This window comes from Podarcis muralis, chromosome 7, assembly GCF_964188315.1.
Source record: "Podarcis muralis chromosome 7, rPodMur119.hap1.1, whole genome shotgun sequence".
NCBI classification, from domain to species: domain Eukaryota; kingdom Metazoa; phylum Chordata; class Lepidosauria; order Squamata; family Lacertidae; genus Podarcis; species Podarcis muralis.
In genome coordinates, this window is record NC_135661.1 from 55,443,317 (window position 1) to 55,463,628 (window position 20,312).

General features: G+C 45.1%; 1 protein-coding gene across 1 annotated transcript in view; it reads left to right on the forward strand.

The window, feature by feature from the left end:
* Positions 1-20,312, forward strand: part of PEPD (peptidase D) — a 129,478-nt gene that overhangs the window by 97,595 nt on the left and 11,571 nt on the right. Inside the window, exons 11-12 of the mRNA XM_028739347.2 lie at positions 4,478-4,555; positions 16,198-16,346. Of these exons, the coding sequence (XP_028595180.1) occupies positions 4,478-4,555; positions 16,198-16,346 (227 nt within the window). The remainder of the gene's footprint in view (positions 1-4,477; positions 4,556-16,197; positions 16,347-20,312) is intronic.

Consider the following 20,312-nt stretch of genomic DNA (forward strand, 5'->3'; position numbering starts at 1 on the left):
TATCTTCCGATAAAGTAAAAAAGAGAGGAGTAGTGATTTATGCAAAGGAAAAATTGGACCCAAAGCTAAAATTTAAGGATGAAGAAGGAAGATACCTGGCAATTGAAGTACAGATCCAGGGGGAAAAATATTTGATAATTGGAGTATATGCACCAAATGATGGGAAGGCAGAATTTTTTAAGAAGTTGCATGAGACCTTACTAGATTATCTCGACTGCAAAATAATAATGATGGGGGACATGAATGGAGTGGTTTCTACAAATATGGACAAGGCACAAAGACAGACAATATCTAAAGAAGGAAGATTACCAAAGACTTTCTTCGAGATGACGGAAAATATGGACTTGATTGATATCTGGAGAACAAAGAATCCTCTCGAGAGAGAGGGAACTTTTTTCTCGGAATCTAAAATGACATGGACGAGAATCGACCAAATCTGGGTATCTAGTGTGATGGCTACAAAGATTAAAAAAGTAGAAATCTGCCCAAAAACCTGCTCCGACCATAATGCCGTAAAGATGGAAATGAAAATGACAACAACTGGATCCTTTAGATGGAGAATGAATGACTCCCTATTTAGAGATGAACAATTCTGTATAAAGGCCCTAAAGACATTGAAAGATTACTTCGAGATAAATTTGAGAACAGATGTGGAAAAAAGAACAATTTGGGACGCAAGTAAAGCCGTGATGAGAGGCTTCCTGATACAACAGAATTCAATCAAGAGGAAAAAGCAAAATGAAAGGAAAGAAAGAATTTTAGAAAAAATGAAGGAAGGAGAAAAGAAACTGAGGTCAAAACCAAAGTCTCAAGAAATTTTGAGAGAAATAAAATATTATCAGACGCAATATATGGAACTGACAAATCAAGAGATAGAATGGAAAATTAAACAAATGAGACAAAGGACTTTTGAGTCTGCAGATAAGTGTGGGAAGCTCCTTGCATGGCAATTGAAAAAGAGACAAAAATTGAACACAGTTACTTGTTTGGAGATAGAGGGAAAGAATGTTCATAAGCCAAATGAGATAAGTAACTGTTTCCAAAGTTTTTTTAGGAAATTATACACACAAGGGCCAGTAAATGAACAAGAAATAGAAGAATTTCTTAAAAATTATGGACTACCGAAAATTCCAGAACAGGGCAAGTTGATTTTGAATGAGAAAATAACAGAACAGGAAATAGAGGAGGCCATTCAAAAGGCACAACTGGGAAAGTCTCCAGGACCAGACGGACTGACGGCTAGATATTATAAAGCTTTGAGAGAAGGTTTAGTGCAACCACTAAAAGAAGTTTGCAATGAAATATTGGAGGGGAAAAAGGCACCTGAAACGTGGAAAGAGGCTTTTATCTCACTTATACCAAAGACCGAGACTGAAAAGAACCAGGTTAAGAACTACCGCCCGATATCATTATTAAATGTGGATTACAAAATTTTTGCAGACATTTTAGCAAAAAGACTGAAGAAAGTATTGACAGGTGAGATTCATAAGGATCAATCTGGCTTTCTCCCGGGTAGACACATGTCTGACAATGTGAGGAACATAATAGACATTGTGGAACTGTTGGAAATGAACATTAACAGAAAAGCGGCTTTGATTTTTGTGGACGCGGAGAAAGCCTTTGACAATATTTGTTGGAGTTTTATGAAAAAGAATCTCCAAGGGATGGGGGTAGGCCAAGGTTTTGAAAATGGTATAGGTGCAATTTATTCTGAGCAGAAGGCAAAGCTAATTGTGAACAATGTGGTAACGGAAGAGATAGCCATAGAGAAAGGAACACGACAGGGATGTCCTATTTCCCCCCTACTTTTTATACTGGTTCTGGAGGTTTTGTTAAACATGATTAGAAAGGACCAGTTGGTTAAAGGAATTCAGGTCGGAGTGAAAGAGTATAAATTAAGGGCATTTGCAGATGACCTAGTTTTGACTTTGCAACAGCCAATCACTAGTACAAAAAGAGTTTTAGAACTGATCGAGATATTTGGTCAAGTTGCAGGATTTAAGCTGAACAAACAAAAAACTAAAGTTTTGGAAAAAAACCTAACAAATGAAGAAAAAGAGACATTCCAGAATGAAACAGGTTTGGAGATAGCAAAAAAAGTGAAGTACCTGGGGGTGAATTTGACATCGAAAAATGTGAATCTTTTTAAAGACAATTATGATAAATGCTGGACAGAAGTTAAGAAAGATTTAGACATATGGTCAAGGCTGAAACTTTCCTTGTTAGGCAGAATTGCTGTTATCAAAATGAATGTATTGCCTAGAATGTTATTTCTGTTTCAGACATTACAAATAATAGACAAGATGGACTGTTTCAAGAGGTGGCAGAAAGACATATCGAAATTTGTTTGGCAGGGCAAAAAGCCAAGAATAAAATTTAAGACATTAACAGATGCGAAAGATAGAGGGGGTTTTGCCCTGCCGGACTTAAGACTCTACTATGAATCAGCAGCGTTTTGCTGGTTGAAAGATTGGCTGCTCCTCGAGAATACAGACATTTTGGACCTTGAAGGATTTGACAACAGATTTGGTTGGCATGCATATATATGGTATGACAAGGTAAAATTGCATAAAGGTTTTAAGAACCATATGGTGAGGAAAGCTCTGTATAATGTTTGGATTAAGTATAAAGACCTGTTTGAAAGTAAAACCCCCAGGTGGTTGTCACCAATGGAAGCAAAAGAGGTGAAAAAATTGAATATGGGTTCTAATTGGCCTAAATATTGTGAAATTATAGAACAAGATGGTGAAAATCTAAAATTGCAGAGTTTTGAGAAACTGAAATTTAAGGTGAGAGATTGGTTACATTATCGACAGATAAATGAAGTATTTAAACAGGACAGAAAGAAAGGCTTCCAGGTGGAGAAGTCAAAATTAGAAACAGAACTGTTAGAACCCAATACTAAAAATTTGTCAAGAATGTACAACTTGCTGTTGAAATGGAATACTCAAGATGAAATGGTGAAATCTAATATGATTAAATGGGCACAGGACATTGGGCATGACATTGAATTTGCAGACTGGGAGCAGTTATGGACCACTGGTGTTAAATTTACGGCATGCAATGCCTTAAAAGAAAACATTATGAAAATGATCTACAGGTGGTACATGACTCCTGCTAAGTTAGCAAAGATCTATCATTTGCCCAATAACAAGTGTTGGAAGTGCAGTGAAACGGAGGGAACCTTCTATCACCTTTGGTGGACCTGCCCGAAGATTAAGGCTTTCTGGGAAATGATCTATAATGAAATAAAAAAAGTTCTGAAGAGAACGTTTGTTAAAAAACCAGAGGCCTTTCTCTTGGGTATGGTGGGCCAAATGGTGCCAAAGAAGGATAGGACATTTTTTATGTACGCCACCACAGCAGCAAGAATTCTTCTAGCAAAGTATTGGAAGACGCAAGATTTACCCACGTTGGAAGAATGGCAGACGAAGGTGATCGACTATATGGGACTGGCAGAGATGACTGGCAGAATTCGAGACCGGGGGAAAGAGGCGGTGGATGAAGACTGGAACAAATTCAAAGTTTATCTTAAAAACTGTTGTAATTTGGAAAATTAGGGGCTCAGAGTTATAAGAGATAAAGAACTACAGTTGTATTAATAATTAACTGAAGTTAAATACATGAAATATATTTAAGTTATGATCAGAGGGTTGCTAAAAAATCTTGAAACAAGAATGCAGGAAAGGGGTGGTATGGGGAAGTCATGTTTTTGTTTGTTTATGTCTATGTTTTTGTTTTGTTTATTCTTTATTTATGGAAAACTAATAAAAATTTATTATAAAAAAAAAAAAAAGGAAAACTGAATGCACATTTCCAAAATATAAGATAAAACCAATAAAATGGCTTTAGATACCTATTAGGTCCATAAATTACCATATAGCATGGGTAGGCAAATTAAGGCCCAGGGACCGGATGCGGCCCAATTGACTTCCAAATCCGGCCCGAGGACAGTCCCGGAATCAGCGTGTTTTTACATGAGTAGAATGTGTGCTTTTATTTAAAATGCATCTCTGGGTTATTTGTGGGGCATAGGAGTTTGTTCATTTCCCCCCCCCCCCCTCCAAAATATAGTCTGGCCCCCCACATGGTCTGAGGGACAGTGGACTGGCCCCCTGCTGAAAAAGTTTGCTGACCCCTGCCATATAGCATATATTCAACACAAAAAACAGCTGCAATTTGTTGATGACAAAGGACAGCTGGACATATAAAGGGCCCCATTAGTAGCTTAGGGCCCCATCAAACCTAAATCCGGCCCTGAAGGCATGGCAGTGTAAGTTGAGCCAGCATCAAACCAAACGTCTCCCTTCTGCCCCAGCCAGAACAGGATGGGGAAGACTGAGCTACTCTATGTGCAGAAATGCTTGCCTGCTTGTTAACATGTGCAGATTTTCTCCCCCATACACTGGATTGTTTCCTTTCTCTGTGTTTAAGACTACTGATTCATATATATATGTCATTATTTTTGCTGTTTCAGTGGGCATAATAGCTCAGTTCTGCACTACGGACATGCTGGCGCTCCAAATGAGAAAACCATTGAAGATGGAGACTTGTGGTGAGTAAAAGATTCCTCTGTGATAGAACTTTGTCTACCATGCTTAATAATAAGAATAATAATGATGATGATGATGATGATGATGCCTGTCCTGGCACCAAAGAGTCCAGGTACCTAATTCTTTTTCCTTCTACTTCTTTTTTATTTTTTATTTAATAAAGGACATACACTTCAATAACATACAAGAACAAAGAAAGAAATTGGGGTGGTGAGGTCATCTTAATTATTTCTTAAGCCAAATTGGTAAAGAACCTGGATCCTCAGCAATCTACAAGCTTAGGGGTGGGGCAGAGACTCTCTTAGTATTCAACCTCCTTTGTATTCGTTTTACTTTCTTCTGTCTGCCCCCACCCTCACCTGTAGCCAGGTAGTTATTTTTTATTATTCATGCCACTGTGTATTTTCAAAAAAAATAATAATCTCAAAGCGGTTTGCCGTCTACGTTAGAACATCAAATAAAATAATTCAGAATAAAACATCACTGAAGAAAGTCAGGTATAAAGTATACATTCAAAGCAACATAATTAACAGGAGACTAAAATATTATCTTAAAGGTTTCAAAATAAAACTTTTTGAGAGATGTCAACTACAGAGTGCACATTTGACGCAGCAAAGTTAACAAACATTAAACATTTTGAAAGAAGACATTACTAAAGGAAGACAAATGTAAAATGCACATTTAACGCAGCATAATTAAGAAGAAAGTAAGATATTATCCTAATAATAGAACGTATCTGCTGCTGTTGCTGCCAGTCCTGCCAATGGTGGTTCATGACGGGCAGTGGCTATGGAAGCTCAGGCTTGGTGACCCGGGTCTACGATAGGAGACAGCCAGGAGGGTCTCTGGCTTCTTCTGCAGCCTCAGTTTTTGTAGCTGGAGTCAGGGCTCTGTCCTCCCAGACCAGGTGGGTAAAAGCCTGCAAGGCAGGGAGCAGGTCTTCCAGGACTCACAGCTAAGATGGCTTACACAACAAAAACACAATAAACCCCCAGTTTTGGAACTGTTTAGTATTTAAACCCAAAGCCAATATTTTAAAATAAAGTAGCAGCGTAATTGTTAGTTATTGGACCATTTTCTTTGGGCAGAAGGCTGGGCAGAAGATGGATTTTGTTCATATGTGGATTTGCAGTGGATGCTTGGAAATTTCTAGCTAGAGGATTGATTAATTTTTGGTCCAGATCTCAGTAGTGATTGGAGGATGTGCTTGCCACATTTTCTTAAATCAAATGAGCATGAGTCCAGGTTTGGATTCTGATCTCTAGTCTGTTTGGGGTTGAATTGCATGTTGACTTCCATCACTGTTGGCCCAAGACGATTTGCTGACTGAAGCAGAGCATCAAATGCCCTCGCACATGCACACACACGGGCCAACACTTCAAAAAAAACACCTAACTGCACCATTCAGACATTAGTTGCTGGTTTCATCTACCCTTCCTCCCCACCCCACCCCACCAGCCAGATGTTTTCACCTGGCTGCAGAGCCAGCCCTCACTTCTATGAAGTCTCCTTTCTCTACTGATGCAGCTTCGAAGTCTAACTCAGCTGCATGCAAAATATTTCCAGTTCTCCTTCCAAGTTGCTTCTCAGAATACTAACTTCTATGTTTGTGTGTTAAGACTCTCATTTAATAGTTGCTTTGCTTGTAAGGCTAGTTTGTTAGTCCAGATAGCTGTATCTCCCAGCAGTAATCATGTCATTTGCACATCTGCACCCGTAAAGCTGTAACAAAGTTAGTGTCAGCTGAATATACCTTGTTTGGAATTTTGCTCAGCCTTTTCGTTGTACAGCTCAGGGGAGCCCTCTGTCGGAAAACCCCAAGAAGTGCTGGCTTGCCACACAGTCTCTGCGTAATGTAAAGCCACGCTTCCCCGGTAAAGTCCAAGGGGAAAGAATTGTGTGCTGGCTGCCCAAATGAACGTTCCCCAGTTGTCATCAAGATCACCCACTGCATATTTCTGTGATGTATTACTCGGGTCTCTGCTTTTCCGCCCTCCCCAGAAATCATTTCTCTCTTTTGCACTGTCATAAGTGGGACATAGGGACGCGGGTGGCACTGTGGGTAAAAGCCTCAGCGCCTAGGGCTTGCCGATTGAAAGGTCGGTGGTTCGAATCCCCGCGGCAGGGTACGCTCCCATTGCTCGGTCCCAGCGCCTGCCAACCTAGCAGTTCGAAAGCACCCCCGGGTGCAAGTAGATAAATAGGTACCGCTTACTGGTGGGAAGGTAAACGGCGTTTCCGTGTGCTGCGCTGGCTCGCTAGATGCAGCTTGTCACGCTGGCCACGTGACCCAGAAGTGTCTCCGGACAGCGCTGGCCCTCGTCCTCTTGAGTGAGATGGGCGCACAACCCCAGAGTCTGTCAAGACTGGCCCATATGGGCAGGGGTACCTTTAAGTGGGACATGCTGTACCCGTTGCAAAATTTTTGTCCCTGTGGTTTTTCAGTTTCCATGCACAGATCTTCTAAGAGCCTAGCAAAAAAAAAAAAAAAAAAAGGCAATGGGTGGGAGAACTACTGCAATACAAAAGGAGTCACGTAGGAGCCTTGTACTCTTTCTGATCCTCTTTGAACATCGCGTTCCTCAGGCATGCTATATAGATGTACCTGGCGCCCTTGTAAGAACCCCCGAAGCAAAATCTTGTTGCTTTTTGAAATATGAGTTGCAGAGCAACTTGTTTGCGTGGGGGGGGGGGTTTGGTCTTCCTTTCTAAAAGAGACTGCCCCCATATACCTCGGGTTGCAGTATGCCAGAGGAATCTGTGAGGTTGAGTTTGATCCTTCTGTTCCCTCTCACCAGTGCGCAGGCTGTATTTCTGAACAGAGTCACAAGATAGATCTCTTTCCTCCAGCACAAATGCCACCCACCTGCTCTGTTCTATAAGGCTCCCCAGCACCATATATTCCTCCAAAACGAACTCTCCGCAACACTGAGAGAAGAGGGTGTGGCAGCTCTCTCTGCCTGATTCCACCAAAGAAGATCAGTGGCCAGGGAAGGTGGGGATGCAGCCGTAGGCCAGGTAATTTAAGGGACCAGCCAGTTTCACTGAGTCCTAGGAAGCACTAGCGGGAGGAGAGAGAGGGAGTAAACGATTTCACTAACCGCAGATGAAATAAGGGCTTCTTTCTCTCCCTCCCCCCATCCCACCCTTTTTTTTTTTTGCACAGTGCAAAATGCAGAATGAGATGAAAGGCTGGATTGCCCAAAGGGAAGGAGAGCAGCTCCTTTTTTCAGATGTTGCTTCTTTGCCTTTTTTTTATCAGATGTTGTTCATTCTTTTGATAAATACCTTGTAGATAAAATCCAACATTGTGTTAGCTAAACTTGGCAGGTTTTCTAGCCCCAAGCAGATAATCTTGAAATAATAATAACTGTATATACAGGCATACCTTAGAGATATAACAGGTTCGGTTCCAGGCCCCTGCAAGAAAGCTAATACACCAATAAAGCGAGTTGCACATTTTATCTTTATTTTGCTTTCCTAGTATGTATAAAAGTATAAAAGTTAGGTCTACACTATACAGGGGCAGGAGGGGGAAATCCCAGCTCCAGCCCATGCCAGCTCCACTCCTGTGGTCAGAAAGGGGGGGTGAGTGGCAGCAGGGGGCTTCCTTTCTCTGGAAGTGGCTGGGCTGCCCGTAGCTGCACTCAGGTCCTCATAAAGAGCAGTACACCACATTTTCCCACTTAAGTGGGGTGTCTTTTAATGGACATGAGTGTTTCCCCAGGCATAGTTACTCCACCATAGATCATCAGTGGTCATGTGTATGCTGGTGATTCAAAGGGCTTTACAGGTGATCATATCCTGGCCAGTGGGTATCACTTGTGAATAGGATCCCTCTGCACTCAGATTCATTTGCCACTTGCTAAACTCCAGAAGGTTTTTTAATAACTATAGAACCTTTCCCTTTTCAAAAGTGGTTGCTTCTGCTGCGAAGGAAATGTCCTTTTGGTCCATTGTTTCGGGCATGGTCACACATGGTTCCTATGCACATTGAGGAGCAGAAAAGACATATTACTGGCAGATCTTGAGACATGCATACGTTCAGGGGAACGGTTTGAAAATATTTGGTACTAGGATCTGTTTGTCCAGATGGTGGCGACGTTGCATTAAAAAGTGAGAATGTCATTTTCGTCATTTACCGTAATAGGATTTAGGTGTTCTCTCCTGCCTTCCGCAAAACTGCCTCAGATGATGTTCAGACATTGTATATGAAGCATCAGTTAGGTATATTTGCTCACGTTAAAAGCCTTTTTTAAAAAGGCGTAGTTCTGGTTTATATCATTGTACTCACTGCTTGTTTTTGCATTTTCCTGGGAGATTTTGAAGGTTCTTCTTGCTTACTGCCAAGAAGCCTTGCAAAATAATAAAATAATAGGAATAGGAATAATACTAGAAAGATCACCTCACCCCTTATAGACCCAGTTGATCACAGCACTCTGCAGGCACCATCTTATTGGGAGGTCCATTCTGCGCAATGTAGGAATCAAGCCTTTGCTGTAGTGGCCCAACTCTCTTCAATTCCTTCCCCATGAATAGTAGACAGGCACCCTCTCTGTTGCCTTCCCAGCTTCCTCTTTCAACAATCCTTTTAAGTTGAGATCTTTATCCCATTTTGCATCTGTATTGCAACTCTTTGCAATAAGTTTTTATTGTTTTATCGCTTATTGTTTGCCACCCTGGGCTCTTTTGAAGGGAAGAGCAGGATATAAGCATAATTAATTAATTAATTAATTAATTAATTAATTACATATTTTTTTACTCCCACCTTTCTGTTGCAAAAGACATCAGAGGCAGCTAATAGTAACCGTAGTTGTGATACAAAGCAGTTAGCTTTCAATTACATAAAAAGATACCTGTAGATTCTGGTTGTATTGATTAAAATTTCTCTGCCTGTGGATTTTTCATGCCTGCGAAATTTCAAATTGATAAGGAAAAACATTAAAATGTCCTCAATAAACTGGATAAAAATCCGATTTTCTGCTTGTACCAGATTAGCCTCATTCCATTAGGAATTTAAGCTCTTCTTACCTCAAGCAAAGGTTACACATTTAAAGTGCAAAGGTTTCCATTTTAATATCTCGTACTCCCATTTCTAAAATATCCTTTCAGTCTTTATTTTCCTGTTTCTCTCAAGCCGTTTTTGTTATGAGGCTCAGAGGATCTTGCAAACTGATTGTGCAGAACACCTTAAAATTAATAAAATGGTTCATTAAATGGTTTGCTGAAACTGAAAAATTATATGTATATTCCTGGCTTTTTAAAGGGGGGGGGCTTCTCTTCTTCACCTGCTCACCCTCCGCTGCCACCCAGCCGCACCAATCGCCTCTGGAGCACACCCTCGGGCGACGTGCCACCATGCCATGACTATGGGGTGCCAGAACTCACCAAAGAGGTGGCGAAACTCAATTCCAGTGAGTTCCAGCCGGGGGGGGGGGGAGCCCTGAGTAAAACCCTGAGTCCATGCAGTCTGTTAGATTGTCGCCAAAAAGAGAGGAAACTTTTAAATCATGGGTAGGCAAACTAAGGCCCGGGGGCCAGATCTGGCCCAATCGTCTTCTAAATCTGGCCTGTGGACGGTCCAGGAATCAGCGTGTTTTTACATGAGTGGAATGTGCCCTTTTATTTAAAATGCATCTCTGGGTTATTTGTGGGGCACAGGAAATCGTTCATTATTATTTTTTTCCAAATATAGTCCGCCGCGCCCCCCCCCCCCCCAGGTCTGAGGGACAGTGGACCGGCCCCCTGCTGAAAAAGTTTGCTGACCCCTGTTTTAAATTCTTGGGTTGGTTGGTTTGCAAAGACGAAAGCTAGATAAGCCTTCTGCAGCCTGCAGTTGCAGGTGTTGGACAACTTATCTGTCGCAGCCAGCACGGTCCATGGTCAGGAATGATGGGAGCTGTAGTCCGTCAAGATCTGGAGGGTACCAGATTTGAGACAGGACAAAGAAAGAATGTTCCTCCCGTGAGTCTTTGGTTGTCTTCCTTTTGAATACAAATGGTAGTGTGCTGTTGTTACACAGACACCCTATCTTTTTCTCCAAGGGGCTCAAGAGGGTGTACATTGTTCCTCCCCACAGCTTATTTAACTCCTCCTCCCCCCCCCAACAACCCTGTGATGTAGGTTAGGCTTAGAGGCAGTCACTTGCCCAAGGCCACTCAGTGAGCTTCATGGCTGAGTGGGGGATTTGAACCCTAGTCTCTCCCAGGTCCTAGTCTGGTACTTTAATCGCTACACCGTGCTGGTGGCTCTCTTGGAAAAGGGCTGGGATAGTTCCATTCAGGTGCACAGAATACATGAACTGGCACACTATAGAGAATGAGATAGAATTTAAGCCCCCACATCTTCACTCAAATGCCTGAAGAGGTGTAGGCAGACACTTATTTGCATTGGCCGCTTGCCATTGCAATTTCAGTTTCAGCACAAACTACAAATATGTATAAACACAACAAAGCAAGAAGAAACTGCCAAACTACATTAAAACACCTACTATTGTAATTTGTGCGCTATCCAGTTAAAATTGCCACACTCAATTAAAATTCATTACAATTTAACATCCAGAGCGTCACTTCGATCCTTATTTTAATGGCAGCTGCTTATAAAAGTTGCGGTCTTTTACTGTCACTGACGTGTCTTGATCTGCAAAGAGAAAAGGGCATCTGAGTTCTCTGTATCCATATATGAAAATTCAGTCACTCACAAGAAATTTGCCGAGTCTTTTTAGTTAATAGTGCCATCTTGTGATGAAAGATGCAGAGACACCTTCCATTAAAAACACACAATTTGTTTCTAAAGTGAATTTCTATCACAGTTTCTTTGCTAGCAAAAATAAAATCAACTTATCTCCTTTTCCTCCACCTTTTGAATTTCCATCTGTTTAAAATAGCAAATGCTTCAGCAAATTCCTCTCTTCTGTTATCTGTTAATTAGAGGGCCATTTAAAAAACCCTTGTAGAATGATATTTGTCTGTTCCCTGAATTGGAAAAAAGCTAATTATTTCATACTCGTAAGATACTATTTAAAGCACCCTTTGCCAAGCTGGTGCCCTCCAGATGTTTTGTGTGACACTTCCCAATAACCCTCTGCAGCCCGATGTAGTCCAAAACATCTGGAGGGCACCAGCCTGGCAAAGGGCTGATCTAAAGGCATTTAAATCAAAACAGCCATTGACTTAGGTCGCTTGAGTACATAGCAGTGAGATACTGTCTGTTGTACAGCTGCCAGCTGGAAGAAAAACCCTAGACATGCCCCTGGGTTGCAGAGAGAGGGTGCTCCTGGCTGATGTGTGGGTTGCCAGGAAAGTTTTAAGTAGTGCTGCACATGCCCTGCAACTGGAAGAGTGCTTCATTCAGAACATAAAAAGGGCCTGCAGGATCAGGCCCATGGCCCATCTAGTCCAGCATCCTGTTCTCACAGTGGCCAACCAGATGCCTCAAGGGGAGACCTGATCAGAAAGCACGCTCCCCTCCTGCGGCTTTCAGCAACTGGCCTTCAAAAGCATGGCTACCTCCAACTGTGGAGCCACCATGGCTATTAGCCATCTAGTAGCCTTTTCCTCCAGGAATTTATCCAATCCTCTTTTAAGGCCATCCAAGTTGGTGGCCCTCACGCCCTCCTGTGGAAGTGAGTTCCATAGTTTAGCAATGCACTGCAGGAAGGAAGTATGGTACTTTCTTTTATCTTTCCTGAATTTCCCCACATCTCAGCTTTGTTGGATGCCCGCCAGTTCTAGTATTAGGAGAGAGGGAGAAAAACTAAACCTCTGTCCTGTTGCTTCTTACTGTCCTTACTACAGTGGTACCTCGGGTTACAGATGCTTCAGGTTACAGATGCTTCAGGTTACAGACTCCACTAATCCAGAAATAGTACCTCGGGTTAAGAACTTTGCTTCAGGATGAGAACAGAAATTGCTCAGCTGCGGTGCAGCGTCAGCAGTGGGAGGCCCCATTAGCTAAAGTGGTGCTTCAGGTTAAGAACAGTTTCAGGTTAAGAACGGACCTCCAGTACTAATTAAGTTCTTAACCCGAGGTACCACTGCACTAAAATGTTCTCTACCTGCTTTGTCCATGCCAGGCATAATTTTATAAACTTCTAACGCAGTTCCCTGGGATGGCTCTCATGTGGATGAAAGGGAAAAAGTAGATTGCCGAGCAAAGATCATGGCTGTCTCCCGAGACCTTGGAGAGGGGCTGTGAGTCAGAGGCGGCCGTACAGCACAGGGTGCTCTGATGGCCTGACTCAGACTTCAGCATTGCATGTCTCCCTGGGCCAGTAAAACGGCTTCCCAGAGCTTTGCCTACTTCCCCGGTATTAAAAATTAACTACCAGTGGCCTTGGAGCAGCAAAAGAATGCAGACAGGGAACAGAATTTTGACTGTGCCTGCAGGGCCTGATTCTGTAAACTGAGCAGAGGACAGTCAAAGAGCCCCCAGCCCTAGCCCCCCCTCTCTCTCTCTCTCTCTCACACACACACACACACACAGAGTCTGTGCTATTTCCATTCCAGTGGTCATTGTAAGAACTACTGCTTAACTTTAGGAACTTTAGGTGCCAGAGTTAGCTTATTTTTTTTCTCCCTACCCATCTATTTTTCCTTTTGTGTCATGACTTTTCCCCTCTGGGAACCATTTCTGCTGATTAGTAGGGTAAAAGAATACTGCAGCTGTGTGAGTCAGTACATTTATTTGCTTGACATTGGTGACTTAAATGTATGAAATCCAGACAAAAATGTGATATTGTCTCACCTTTCCCCTGGATCTAGTTTTTGGAGTCATAAGAACTAGAAGGTCGTGTAATTCAACCCACTCACAGCCCACTGTTACGGCATCGCCGATAAGTGATCATCCACCCTCTGTTCAAAAACCAAGGAGAGTCTATCAGTTTGCAAGTGAGGGCAGCTCTTGGAAGTCCTTCCTAATTTCAGTACTTGTGGTTTAAAAATACTGGTTCTGGCCCTACATCTTGGAGAAGCAGATACAGTGGTACCTCAGGTTAAGTACTTAATTCGTTCCGGAGGTCCGTACTTAACCTGAAACTGTTCTTAACCTGAAGCACCACTTTAGCTAATGGGGCCTCCTGCTGCTGCCGCGCCGCCGGAGCACGATTTCTGTTCTCATCCTGAAGCAAAGTTCTTAACCTGAAGCACTATTTCTGGGTTAGCGGAGTCTGTAACCTGAAGCGTATGTAACCCGAGGTACCACTGTAATAAATTTGTTCCATCAGGGAACATGAGGAAAGGTTGCAAAGTGGCTGGGGAAAAGTTTTCCTCCCTCTTTCATAACATGGGAACTCAGGGAACATGAAAGCTGAATGCTAGAAGATTCAGTACAAATAAAGGAAAGCCCTTCTTCATGAAGCGCATAGGTAACCTGCGGAACTCCCTTCCACAGGAGGCTGTGTTGGCTACCAGCCTGGATGGCTTTAAAAGAGATTCCTAGAGGAGGAGGTTTTCAATGGCTGCTAGTCATAATGGCTAAGCTCTGCTTATCAGTGGGAGGCAGCAATGCTTCTGAGTACCAGCTGCTGCAAACCACAGGTGGGGAGAGCGCCCTTGTGCTCAGGTCCTGCTTGCCAGTTTCCCAGAGGGATCTGGTTGGCCACTATAAGAACAGGATGCTGGACCAGATGGGCCACTGGCCTGATCCAGCAGGCTCTTCTTATGTCCTTATGTTCCTTCGTGTTCTGGCACTCTCTCAGGCTTCCAAGGCTCTGAGCCTGGGCTCTCTGTCAGAGATGGTGGCAGCTGGAATGCTGTAGGGCCTGACAGTCCAGGCTCGGCCTTGCCTGACCCCAGCTGTTCCTCCACATGCTTCCCTTGAGGGAGATCCAGATCCTGCTCCGATCAGGACTCTTGCAGCAGAGGCTTGGCATCACCAGCTGTGTCTTCAGTAACGTGGGTGCGTCTTCTCACTGGAAGGAGCAGGCAGCGAGACAGCCACCTCTGAGAGCAGGAAACCTCTCTGTGCCTCTGCGCTGGGAGCAGCTGCAGAGGCCGTGCCCAGAGTGATCTACCCCCAGCAGAGTCTGACTGAACTGAAGCCGGTTCAGAACTGTCTCGTGCAGAGATGCAGCAGTCAGACTCCTCCCATCGCGCGTCCTTTGGCTTTGCAGGCACTTGTAATTACAGTGGTACCTCGGGTTAAGAGTTTACTTCATTCTGGAGGTCCGTTCTTAACCTGAAACTGTTCTTAACCTGAGGTACCACTTTAGCTAATGGGGCCTCCTGCTGCCACCGCACTGCTGCTGCGCAATTTCTGTTCTCATCCTGAAGCAAAGTTCTTAACCTGAGGTAATATTTCTGGGTTAGCGGAGTCTGTAACCTGAAGCGCTGTAACCCGAGGTACCACTGTACTTCCCAGTTCAGGAGTGGCTGATTCTGGGGGGCTGGCTGACAGTCAGCACCCAAGGAGCTAGAACCATAGAAGCACTGAAATGTAATTGGAAGGGACTAAAAGGGACAAGTAGTCCAATCCACTCCAGTGCAGGAAACACAGCTGCCTCTGCACATCAGCCAGGCCTCTCAGGGGTTGACTGTAAGCTGTTGGAAAGCTGGCTCATACTAAGGTGCTTGTGTTAAAAAGCCAGTATAACTTCCCCAACTGGCAGGAAGTATCCTTGGCTTGTGAGAGCTGCATCCCCCAGCACCTGGGTCACACTTTGGACCCTCTGTGGGAAAGGTGGGCCATTGCAAGTCCAGTCTTGACATTGCTCCCCAGGGCCTGGGCCATGTGGATCCTTCCTTAGCTGGCAAAGTTAAGCAACAGCATTGAAGTCGTCCTCTGCGGACAAGGAGAGCTTGTGCACTGTTTTAAGAAAATGCAATCAGCTGCTCCATGTGCTGTCCGATGCCGGCTGCCTTACTCACTGAGACAAAACAGGAGGCACACTGACCTTTCCTGTACATGTGGTGGGTGTGACGCTATTTACAGTAAAAGTCCATACTCCAAAGGCTGGCTTTTGCCCTGCTTCTTTTAATCGCCGCTTGTTTGATCAGCACACTGGGAACGACGTGTCCCCACCTGGTGCTGGGAGTCAGGCACGAGAGACCCAGGGAGGAAGGAGGATGGGCCTGGCCGGGCCTGGGAGTCTTAAGAAATATGTTTGATACAAGATCACCAGCTGGCCTCATAGAATCATAGAGTCGTAGAGTTGGATGGGATCCCCAAGGGTCATCTATCCCAACCCCCTGCAATCCAGGAATCACAGCTCAAGGTTCCCTGGCAGATGGCCATCCAGCCTCTGCTTGGATATAGGTAGTTCACCACCTTCTCAGGGAGTCCATTCCACTGTTGGAACAGCTCTCTTCCTATGAGAGGAGAAGAGAATAAGTCACTGTTCTCATCAGAATCACTGGTAGCCCTACCTGCTCAAAACATTCTTGCGTAGCCAAGCCTTTCTTATTGATAATTTTATAATTTTATCTTTGAGAAGTTGAGAAGGTTTTTTTAACAATCAAGCGATGTAGAAATCTTATTTAAAAAATAAATAATTTTGATGATGGGGCAGATCGCCTAGTACCCGGAGATTAACTTTCAGGTGCTGCTGAACCTTGAATCCAGGTCCAAGTTGAGCTTAGAGGGGAGGGAGTCTTCCTGTCCTGAATCCCCTTTTCTCCCAGGTGCTCAACTTCTCTCTTCTCTACAGCCTCTTTGACATGGGAGGCGAGTACTATTGCTACGGCTCAGACATCACCTGCACGTTTCCAGCTAATGGGAAGTTCACCCCTGACCAGCGGGCGATCTACGAAGCTGTGCTGAAGTCAAACCGGGCTGTGCTAAGCGCCGTCAAGCCAGGTAAGAACAAGGGGGGTGGGGAATACATCAACAGAACAGAAGGAGCCTCTGTGGAGGTCGCCCTGCCAGAGGCTGCTGTGCGTATACCCTAGACTCACTGGGGGTGATGCTTAGCCCTCGTGGTTTGGAATGGGCTGGCCATGCTTCACACTGTGGCCCCAGATTGAGGAGATGGGCTGCCCCCTTTGTGCCACTGCTAGCAGACAGACAAGCCCCTCTGCATATCCCCTGCCTTCCATTAATCAGGAATCTTTTCACCTCTTCACTGTTTAAAATCTGCAGCAGATTTGCTTAGCTCTGCTGGGACTGAGTGATACACGAAGTCACACCTTCCCCCAAAGAATTATGGGAGCTGTAGTTCATCCCGTAGGGACGCAGGTGGCGCTGTGGGTAAAAGCCTCAGCGCCTAGGGCGTGCCGAACGAAAGGTCGGCGGTTCGAATCCCTGCGGCGGGGTGCGCTCCCGTCGTTCGGTCCCAGCGCCTGCCAACCTAGCAGTTCGAAAGCACCCCCGGGTGCAAGTAGATAAATAGGGACCGCTTACAAGCGGGAAGGTAAACGGCGTTTCCGTGTGCGGCTCTGGCTTGCCAGAGCAGCGATGTCACGCTGGCCACGTGACCCGGAAGTGTCTGCGGACAGCACTGGCCCCCGGCCTCTTGAGTGAGATGGGCGCACAACCCTAGAGTCTGTCAAGACTGGCCCGTACGGGCAGGGGTACCTTTACCTTTACCTTTTACTGGCAGGAAGGTAAACGGCGTTCCGTGTGCTGCGCTGGCTCGCCAGATGCAGCTTTGTCACGCTGGCCACGTGACCCAGAAGTGTCTGCGGACAGCGCTGGCCCCCGGCCTCTTAAGTGAGATGGGCGCACAACCCTAGAGTCTGGCAAGACTGGCCCGTACGGGCAGGGGTACCTTTACCTTTACCTTTATGTTTGTTAAGGGTGCTGAGAATTGTTAGGAGACCCTTATTCCCCTCCCCAGATCTACATTCCCAGAATGGTTTAACAGTACTGTAATAGAATTGGAGAATTGGAGAGTTGGAAGGGACCCAAGAGTCCACCACAGGCTTTCTCAAACTCAGCCCTCCAGATGTTTTTTGGCCTACAACTCCTATGATCCCTAACTAGCGGGACCAGTGATCAGGGATGATGGGAACTGTAGTTTCAAAATAGCTGGAGGGCCGAGGTTGAGGAAGCCTGGTCCACCGCCTTCCAAGGCAGTCGGTTCCACTGTCGAACAGCTCTTGCTTCCAGAAAGTTCTTTCTGATGTCTAGTGTGAAACTCCTTTCCTTTAACTTGAATCCATTGATTTGGATCCTGCCCTCTGGAGCAGCAGAGAACAAGCTTGCTCCATCTTCCAGGTGAGAACCCCTTAGATATTTTAAGATGGCTCTCATGTCTCCTTTCAGTCTCCTCTTTTCCAGGCTAAACATACCCAGCTCCCTCCCTAGCATCAATTGCTCTTGCTAGGGAACTCTGGGGAATAGTAGCTCTGGGGAGCGGAATAACAACTCTTAACAACTCTCAGCACCTTTTACAAACTACAGCTCCCAGGATTCTTTGGGAGACGCCCTGACTGTTTAAAGTATTGTAGCACTTTAAATGTCTGGTGTGGATGTGGCATGGAATGGCACCAATAATGACTGTTATTTAATTTTAATTATTTTTTTAAAAAATTAAAAGAGGGCCTTTTTGACATTCCGCCTAGAGGTCAGGCTGAGGAACCCTGGCCTGTGGTAAAGGATTCTGAGGCATATTTTTACCTCTGCTATTGGAGGCAATATGCCTCTTAATGCCGGTTGGCGGGAATGGCAAGTTGGGAAGGATCCTTGCAGTTGGATCCTGCTTGCAGGCTTCCTATAGGGGGCATCTGGTCTGCTGCTATCAGAACAGGATGCTGGACTAGATGGGCCATTGGACTGATCTTATTCTAGATTCCAGGTTACAGGCCAGGCCTGCTGGGGCCTCCTTGTGGCTCTTCAACAAACAGCCTTTCCCCCACCTGGTTCCCTCCAGATGTCTTGGATTACAACTGCCATCAGCTAAGCCAACCACATGGGAGTTGTAGTGATCTTCCAGCTACTCTGCTAGCCTTATTTAATTTTTTTTTTTTAAATCTGACGAGCAGGATAAAAACGTGTTAAATAACTTAGGAATGAAGTACTTGACAGAAGGTGGGTTTGTATCTCGTCCTTGCTTTCCCCACCCATATATACCATTTTTAAATGAACATTATAATCCCATTCTTCTTGCTTTGCGGTTTCCTATTGTATCAAACCAGATCTCCCGGTAAGAAAGCATTGACACCCCCCCTCCCACACACACACACTCCGCCCACGTTCCAATTAAAAGCTATTTTGTCTCTCAAACGCCTCCTGAGGAAAGGAGCGAGCAGAGCCAACTTGGCAACAGGTCGCCTCTCCCTATCTCTCCTCCATTTATTTATAGCCTCGTGTGCCCCAAAGTCCCAGCTGAACTGACATGGCACTTGGACACTCGCTGGGCAAAAGGCGGCTGTTGCGCTGATGGATGCTGTTGGCTTCCACAAAGTATGAAAAAATGTGAAAGGGCTTCCAAATATGCTCAGATGTCGTTGCTGTTTTTCCACCCAGCCAGCATTTTATTTATTTTTTAATTTTTAAATTATGTTACTGTGCATCTAGAGAAACAGATTGTCAAAAAGAGTTTCATGGCCAGGTTTGGGCATGATGCTCAGTGCATCGCCTGGAAGCAGTACACTGGATTGGGGGGGGGGTGGCAGGGAATTCCCACCTTTCCCTCTCCAGCCCCAGTTCCAATTAGAATTGCGATTCCTCCTTCCATGTGCTGATAATAGGACCGGACAAATGTGCTTCTGAATGCTTTTATGCTTGATTACTGCTTGCTAGTTTCCCATTGAGGCATCCAGTTGGCTGCTGTGAGAACAGGATGCTGGACTAGATGGGCCATTGGCGTGGGGATACTGAGAGGCCTGGAAGGCCTGGGGTTCCTTATCCCTATCCTGGTGGTTTGTGCTGCATGAATCAGGTCTGTTAGTCTCCTCAATGCTGCTGTTAAGTGGGGTGAGGGGTCTCCAAGTCTTTGGGATGAGACAGCCTCCTCTGTTTGCTTGCCTTCAGAACCCTTTAGGTGTTTCTTTGTTTATAGCATTTTTTATCTCCCTCTTTAGCAGGAAAAGGGACGCGGGTGGCGCTGTGGGTAAAACCTGAGTGCCTAGGACTTGCCGATCGCATGGTCGGCGGTTCGAATCCCTGTGGCGGGGTGCGCTCCCCTTGCTCGGTCCCAGCTCCTGCCCACCTAGCAGTTCGAAAGCACCCCTAAGTGCAAGTAGATAAATAGGTACCGCTTTATAGTGGGAAGGTAAACGACGTTCCGTGTGCTGCGCTGTCTCGCCAGATGCAGCTTGTCACGCTGGCCACGTGACCCGGAAGTGTCTGCGGACAGCGCTGGCTCCCGGCCTATAGAGTGAGGTGAGCACACAACCCTAGAGTCTGGCAAGACTGGCCCGTACGGGCAGGGGTACCTTTACCTTTACCTTTACTTAGCAGAAAAAGAACATTTACAAATTGTTTGTGAGAAGGCAGTCCCTGCTCTTGGGCTTACAATATGAAAGACACAGCACAAAAGGGGACAAGAAGGTTTAGGAGGGAGGAGGAAAGCAAGTAAACTCTGCACTATTTCGTAGCGTAGAGTTGCTGGCCAGCTGGATTGGACGGATTCCAAGGAGACGAGGAGTCAGACGTTGCAGAGTTGATGGAGAGGCTCTGCTGGCCTTTCTCTCTCTTCCTGTACTCCACGGGTGTCAAACACAAGGCCCGCGGGCCGAATCTGGCCCGCCAGGCCTTGTCATGTGGCCCGTGTAGCTGCCGCCGGCCGCCAGTCTTCACCTTTTATTCTCGCTTCTTTTTTTTTTTGACACAAGAAAGCCGCCTCTTCAGCGCATGCGCGGCAGCTTATAAGCCAGAGAA